This window comes from Colobus angolensis, unplaced genomic scaffold (assembly GCF_000951035.1).
Source record: "Colobus angolensis palliatus isolate OR3802 unplaced genomic scaffold, Cang.pa_1.0 Scaffold273, whole genome shotgun sequence".
Taxonomy (NCBI): domain Eukaryota; kingdom Metazoa; phylum Chordata; class Mammalia; order Primates; family Cercopithecidae; genus Colobus; species Colobus angolensis.
Window position 1 is genome coordinate 2,551,364 of NW_012115966.1, and position 7,914 is coordinate 2,559,277.

General features: G+C 40.0%; 1 protein-coding gene across 3 annotated transcripts in view; it reads left to right on the plus strand.

The window, feature by feature from the left end:
* Positions 1-7,914, plus strand: part of WDR47 (WD repeat domain 47) — a 79,943-nt gene that overhangs the window by 52,794 nt on the left and 19,235 nt on the right. For all 3 annotated transcript variants that reach the window (XM_011948139.1, XM_011948140.1, XM_011948141.1), the window contains exons 8-9: positions 1,304-1,561; positions 5,428-5,503. In XM_011948139.1, the coding sequence (XP_011803529.1) occupies positions 1,304-1,561; positions 5,428-5,503 (334 nt within the window). The remainder of the gene's footprint in view (positions 1-1,303; positions 1,562-5,427; positions 5,504-7,914) is intronic.

Here is a 7,914-nt window from a genome sequence, read left to right on the forward strand (position 1 = left end):
TTTTGGAGATGGAGTCTTGCTCTTGTCGCCCAGGCTGGAGTGCAGTGGTGTGATCTTAGCTCACTGCAACCTCTGCTTCCTGGGTTCAAGTTACTCTCCTGCTTCAGCCTCCTGAGCAGCTGGGATTACAGGCGTCTGTCACCATGCTTGGCTAATTCTTGTATTTTTAGTAGAGATGGTGTTTCACCATGTTGACCAGGTTGGTCTCGAACTCCTGACTTCAAGTGATCCGCCCACCTCAGCCTCCCAAAGTGCTGGGATTACAACTGTGAGTCACTGCACCTGGCCCATGAGTCTAAATCTTAAAAGAGTAAAGTAGCGTCCTGTTTGTGCCCTTTGTAGCCCTGATCTCAACGTAAGGAGTCAGGCTACAGTAATGAAAAGACTATTTGTTGAGGGGAAGGCCCTGAGGCTAACTTGTTTTGCTCCCTGTTTTATCTCCCTGTTGTCTAGATCAGAGCCTGGCAAACAGTATTCGTAGAATGAATTAATGAGTGAATGAGTACATGTAGAGTATTAGGGATGCCATTTGACTTTTTACTCGTCATGGCCTGCTCAAGTCATCCATTTCCTACTTGATACTACTCAAGACAGATGGAATGAAAATGTCTTGTTTTGTTGATGAGCAATTTTGGTAGTAGTGATATTGTTATTGACTCTTTTTGAAAGTTAAGTTTTAAATGGAAAATTAAACCAAAGTTGTATTGGGAAGAAGCAGTTTTTTTTTTGTTTGTTTGTTTTTAATAAAAGCTGCTTTCAAAAAGTCTGTGATACTGGCTGGGCACAGTTGTTCATGCCTGTAATTCCAGCACTTTGGGAGGCCAAGGCGGGAGGACAGCTTGAACCCAGGAGCTGAGGACCAGTCTAGGCCATATAGGGAGACTCTGTCTCCACAAAAAAATTTGAATAGTTAACTGGTCATGATAGTGTGCACCTGTTGTCCCAGGTATGTGTGGGAGGTGGAAGGATTGCTTGAGTCCCGCAGGTCAAGGCTGCGGTGAGCCATGATCATGCCGCTCTGCACTTCAGCCTGGGCAACAGAACAAGACCCTGACTCAAAAAAAAAAAGAAAAGTCTATAATGCCCATTATGCCTGTCTTCTTTAGTGTTTTACTATGGGAAAATGTGGATCTTCTTTCAGTATCTTGGTTTTGTCTTAAGTTAATGGTGGTAATTTTTAACACTAAATTTGCCATAGATTATATATGTGCATACATTTACCTTTTCATACTTTTAATCTTGTATATATTAGGAATGCATTTAAGTTTTTATTTTAAAATGATTATATTGTTTAATTTTATAGGTCCATTCAAAAGCTTGGTGAATTAAATATTGGAATGGATGGCCTTGGTAATGAGGTATCAACACTCAGCCAGCAATGTAATGGGAGCAAAGGCAATGGATCTAATAGTTCTTCTGTGACTAGTTTTACTACGCCGCCCCAAGACTCTAGTCAGAGATTAACACATGATGCTTCAAATATTCATACAAGCACTCCTCGTAATCCTGGATCAACAAATCACATACCTTTTCTGGAGGAATCACCTTGTGGAAGCCAAATGTAAGTGCTTGACTTTGTAAAACTTGGAAATATTAGCTTACTACTAATGACTGGAAGGTTGAACTTGTCTTTGGAGCCTTAGAAATAAAAGTTTTTAGAGCTTACTGCCTACCAATATTTTTTCCCTAATCTGCCTTCAATCATCTATATTCTGTTCTACCAACGTCTAAGTCTCTTTATAGTTTTCATTTTCCTTCTATTTTTCTTTTTGCTTCCTCACTACCACCAAGGCAATTATATTTTTTATAAGCCATCCTACTCAAAGAACCTACAGTTTTAGGATCTCTAAATCTCCTTGATTTTCTTTTTTCTTCAATTGGCATCTTTGAACAAATAATGTTAAAATTCAGACTTTCAGGGCATAGAAAGATGTTTTACAATTTGGTGGAATGATTGCAGCTGCAGTGTTGGCCGCTTTGGCAATTACAGCAGTGGAAGACTGCATATTTACATTTTCACTATTCAGGGAAAATTTTTATCTTGCTATCATTAGTATACAAGTGTTAATTTATGCAATGGGAATAGTTAAGGAGCGTTTTCTTTATTCTTAGTATAAAACACTTTTCAAGGTGGTTCATTAAAAAATGTATAAGATGAGATTCCCAGCTTTTTGGCTGAGATTAAGTACAAAAATGTATAACTTGCTTTTGGCACTTGGATGCTTACAGGAATACACTTTATAAATAATTAGTGTCAAAAACCTAGTTTTATTTCAGAGCATACATTCAATTTTTGCTTCTTTTCTGAAATTTTTATTTTTTTAATATTTGCTTTTTATTACAGTTTTCATAATAGTTGTTTTGAGTACTTTCGAAACAAGAACTCAAATTTTAAAATTTAATTTTTGTTTTTGTCCATGTAATATACATACGTGGTTTCAAAAGACAAATAGTACTTCAAGGCTTAAAATAGAACCCATCCTTGTCCATGGTTTTATTTCTTATTGGCTGCCATTTTCAACCCATTTGGCTATTTCTTCTGATATATATACATACAGTTTTTGGTTTTTTTTTTAAGATGGGATTTCACTATGTTGCCTAGGCTGGTCTTGAACTCCTGGGCTTAAGTGATCCTCCTACCTCAGCCTACCAAAATCCTGGGATTATAGGAGTGAACCACCATACCCAGCCTTTTGCTATATGTTTCCACATTTTTCAATAATATACCTCTATTACTGTTTTGTTTTTTTGAAATGGAGTTTTGCTCTTGTTGCCCAGGCTGGAATGCAGTGGCAATTCTCTGGTCTCAGTCTCCTGAGTAGCTGGGATTACAGGCATGTGCCACCATGCCCAGCTAATGTTTTATATTTTTGGTGGAGACAGGGTTTCACCATGTTGGCCAGGCTGGTCTCGAACTCCTGACCTCATGATTCGCTCACTTCAGCCTCCCAAAGTGCTGGGATTACAGGCAGGAGCCACCACACCCAGCCTCTATTACTGTTTTTGCTATGTGTTGATTCCCTACCATACTCTTCATGCATGGCACCCTCAATTGGTCTATCCCTTATCTTCAGTATATATCAATTTTTGTTTAAATCAGTATCAATGTTAACATTACTATGACCTTGTAAATGTTATTTGTAACTGGGTCATGAGTGCCATATGATTATATTTCTTTTTCATATAGCTTCTTGTTTTTCCTGGAGACAATAATTATATCAAGTTGTTGTACATATGTCTGTACATGATTAGTTTTCTTAATATTTATCACTAAACTATCTGTAAGTGCTTTGACAGAATTATAAAATCATAAAACTTCTCTCATTAATTGTAAAAAGTATCAGAAATTTCTCTATTCCATTTTTTCTCCTTGGGAGATGTCCCTCCAGGATCACTCCTGCTTCACTTTATATTTATTGCTTTTTGATCACTTAGATAGAATCCTGGGACTTTCCTTACTGTTCTCCTGGGGTTTCCTTTACCTCATCTCTTTATTAAGTTCCCTGTTTTTAACATCTCACAGTTACCTGAAAAGGGATACATTACAGATGAAGTTTCTGAGACCTTGCATGTCTAAAAATGTGTTTGCTTTTTCACCTTTTTTGTTAGTATAGCTGGATATAGAATTCTAGGATGAAAATCGTTCCTTAGTATTTCAATGGCATTGCTACATGGTCTTCCAATTTTAGTGTTCTTCGTAAAAAGTCTGATGCTATTTTGATTCCTCATTGTCTTTTTTCCTTTTTTTTTTTTTTGAGACGGGGTCTCGCTCTGGCTCCCAGACTGGAGTGCAGTGGTGTAGTCTTGGCTCACTGCAACCCCCACCTCCTGGGTTCAAGTGATTCTTGTGCCTCTGCTACCCTAGTAGCTGGTACTGCAGGTACACGCCACCACACCCAGCTAATTTTTGTATTTTTGGTAGAGATGGGTTTTCACCATGTTCACCATGTTGGCAAGGCTGGTTGATTCCTCATTCTTTGGATGAGGCCTATTGCTCCTTCTACTCTGGAATTTTTCAGGTTCTTCACTTCCCTGATAGTCTGAAACTTCATGATGATATAGAAAATAGACCTTAGAGTGATTCTATTTTTCTTCATTCTTCTGGGTATTTCATGGGCCCTTTTAAGTTGGAAACTTAAGTTCTAGGAAATTAAAAAATTATTATTTAGCAATTTCCTCACCTCTGTTTTCTATGGATTTACTTTTTTCTACCATCATATTTTAATTTTCTAAGAGGTCTTTCTTATTATCTAATTTCTTTTCCTTTTTAAAAAATAGATCTTGCTCTTATTTCCTTATTAATCCATTATTTCCTCTTATATCTAAGGATTTAAATTATATTTTTGTAGCTTTTGTTCCCTAAATTGCTTCTCTTCTCCCAAGTTCATTTTTCTGTTCATTTTAGTCTATACCTTTTTTCTAGGCTTTTTTCAGGTATCTAGAAAGCTTTGGCTGGCTGTAAACAGTGAGGCATTAAAACAAAAACTGGCCGGGTGTGGTGGTTTACACCTGTAATCCCAGCAATCTGGGAGGTTGAGGTGGGAAGATTGCTTGAGCCCAGGAGTTCGAGACCAGCCTGGGCAACATAGCGAGACCCCGTCTCTATTATATTTTGTAATATTAAATAAAAAATTAAAAAGCTGATTAGAAGGAAGGGCTACATATGTGGGTGGATCTGTCTGCCTGTTGGCCTCACAAAAAGTCATTAAGTGGAAACATAGTTTTACTGAGGGACCCTAAACTGTGAGTTTCTGATATTTTTTCTCTTGGACCAGATAATTTTCCTGGAGCATTCTCCAGTGTCCTGTCTGGGGTTGGATTTAAGCATAGCAAACAGGATTCTGGAACGAAGCAAGAGAAGGGTACTTGACGTCTCACCATAAAATACGTGGACTTTGACTTAATTTTCTTTCCAGAATAGCTTTTCATCTCCTCCTTACAACTGTCATTGGTGCTACTGAATCCAGAGGCTATTTTATTTATTTTTTTTTTTGAGATGGAGTCTCGCTCTGTGGCCCAGGCTGGAGTGCAGTGGCCGGATCTCAGCTCACTGCAAGCTCCGCCTCCCGGGTTCACGCCATTCTCCTGCCTCAGCCTCCCGAGTAGCTGGGACTACAGGCGCCCGCCACCTCGCCCGGCTAGTTTTTTGTATTTTTTTAGTAGAGACGGGGTTTCACCGTGTTAGCCAGGATGGTCTCGATCTCCTGACCTCGTGATCCGCCCGTCTCGGCCTCCCAAAGTGCTGGGATTACAGGCTTGAGCCACCGCGCCCGGCCGAGGCTATTTTAATAAATGTCTCCAGAGAGCAACTTTGAAGTCAGCTAGGATTATTTGCTAAAAAGAAAAATTAGTAATTGAAAGGGTAAATTAATTTAGTTTCTATTTTGATACATGGAGTAAACTTTACTTGAATTTTTACTCCCACAGCTCATCAGAACATTCGGTCATTAAGCCACCTCTTGGAGATTCTTCAGGGAGTCTATCAAGGTCAAAAGGGGAAGAGGTAATACTTTGGGGAAGGACGTTTTTTTGTTTTCATATGCACTTGTAAATTTTGCTAAGGAATTCTCAATTCAAAGAAAGAACCGTTTTAGTCAGACGTGGTGTACAGTACCCAGGAGGCTGAGGCAGGAGAATGTCTTCAGCCCGAAAGTTTGAGACTGTAGAGTACTAGATCGCACCTGTGGATAGCCGCTGTACCACTCCAACCTGGGCAACAGAGTGAGACCTCGTGTCTTTAAAAAAAAAAAAAAAAAATAGTTATTACTGCTAATATTGGTGTTTATTTCAAGGCTCAGGGCAGTTGAGCTCTCAGTGGTGTAACTGAAGAGGGAGCCTTAGAAAGCACAGTTGGACATGTGGGAGTTTTCATATTAATGGCCCAGTAGTGGCCTTGTGACATGAATTGAGGCTCTGTGTTATTCTTTGAACCCTATGGTTAATTTCATTATTGGTATGTCTTTGGGCTTCTTATCAGTACACCTATTTTTTTTGCTTTGGAACCAAGCATCCTTTCCTAACTAGTATATAGCTTCACTCTATCTTACTTTTCCTAGTTCAGATTTTAACCCCATAAACAAAGGTGTTAATTTGAGATGAATTTAGGGATGAAACAGATAAGCATAAAGGAACATTTGTCCCTTGCAAAAGAAATATGCAAGTCCAGTGTTTCCAGTTCCTTTGATTTTTAAAAAGAATATTAGTTAGGCCAGGCATGGTGGCTCACACCTGTAATCCCAGCACTTTGGGAGGCTGAGGCAGGCAGATCATCTGAGGTCGGGAGCTTGAGACCAATGTGGCCAACATGGCAAAACCCAGTCTCTACTAAAAATACAAAAAGTAGCCGGGCATAGTGGCTCACACCTGTAATGCCAGCCACTCGGGAGGCTGAGGCACTAGAATTGCTTTAACCCAGGAGGCAGAGGTTGCAATGAGCCAAGATCGTGCCTTTGCATTCCAGCCTAGGGGACAGAGCAAGACTCTGTCTCCAAAAAACATATGTATGTATATCTATTAATAGAGACATGGTCTGACTACATTGCCCAGGCTGGTCTCGAATTCCTGGACTCAAGCAATCCTCCCACCTCAGCCTCTCAAAATGCCGGGATTACAGGTGTGAGACACTGCACCTGACCTGATTTTCAAGAAAAGCTAGAAATCTAGATTTTTATGTGAAATATCCTAGTTTTTTAAATGACAACAAATTAAAAAAATTTTAAGGCTGGATGCAGTGACTCACTCCTGTAATCCCAACACTTTGGGAGGTCAAGGCAGGTGGATCACCTGAGGTCAGGAGTTTGAGACCAGCCTGGCCAAAATGGCGAAACCTCATCTCTTCTAAAAATACAAAAAATTAGCTGAGCGTGATGGGGGATACCTGTAATCCCAGCTACTTGGGGGGCTGAGGCAGGAGAATCACTTGAACCCGGAAGGCAGAGGTTGCAATGAGCCGAGATTGCACCATTTCACTCCCTCCTAGGCAACAACAGCAAAACTCTGTGTCAATTTAAAACACTAGAGGACAGCAAATAAAATCAGTGTGTGTGGCTTCTGCTATAAAGCAATGTTTAGTAATTATTGATGTGCTATAGGCCATTTAGTTAATTAGTCATTTTTCCTCCCTTTTTCTCTTATCTACCCCATGCTATTATATAATTTTGCAGTCACATTCCCTTTGTATGGATTATTGGAAAATGCAACATTTCTAGCCAAATTCATATGAATAATACCAGAATTCAACTCACTTACATAGGACGTACATAGTGTAACACATTAGGTTTGCCCCCTACTCCTGCAAGGAGGATGTATTGCATGAATAAAGGCTTAGGTAGAGAGAGGCATAGTCTTTTCATTGCTGTAGTCATTATGGGTCCTAGACCTCTCAGAATACATGCAGAGCTGAAGTGATTTTCCTTTGTCTGTGTACTTGACATTCATACTTCTCAAAAGACAGGGTTTGGTTGAGTCTATTGACCATACCTAGTGTAGAGGTTCCTGCACCATGTCCAGTCAGTCCTGGTCAGGGTAACACAGTGGTTACAAATGACATCAGTAGTAGGAGTCACCAAAGCTTTTATACAGAACTGCTTCAGCTTCTCTCTTCAGAAGATAGATCTGGATGGACGGGTTGACAGTTTAAAGTAAAAATGAGGCTAGGTGCGGTGGCTCACACCTGTCATCCCAACACTTTGGGTGGCTGAGGTGGGCGGATCACGTGAGTTCAGGGGTTTGAGACCAGTCTGGCCAACATGGTGAAACCCCATCACTACTAAGAATACAAAAATTAGACAAGTGTGGTGGTGCATGCCTGTAACATCAGCTACTTGGGAGGCTGAGGCAGGAGAATCACTTGAACTTGGGAGGTGGAGGTTGCGGTGAACCAAGATCGTGCCACCGCACTCCAGCCTGAACAAT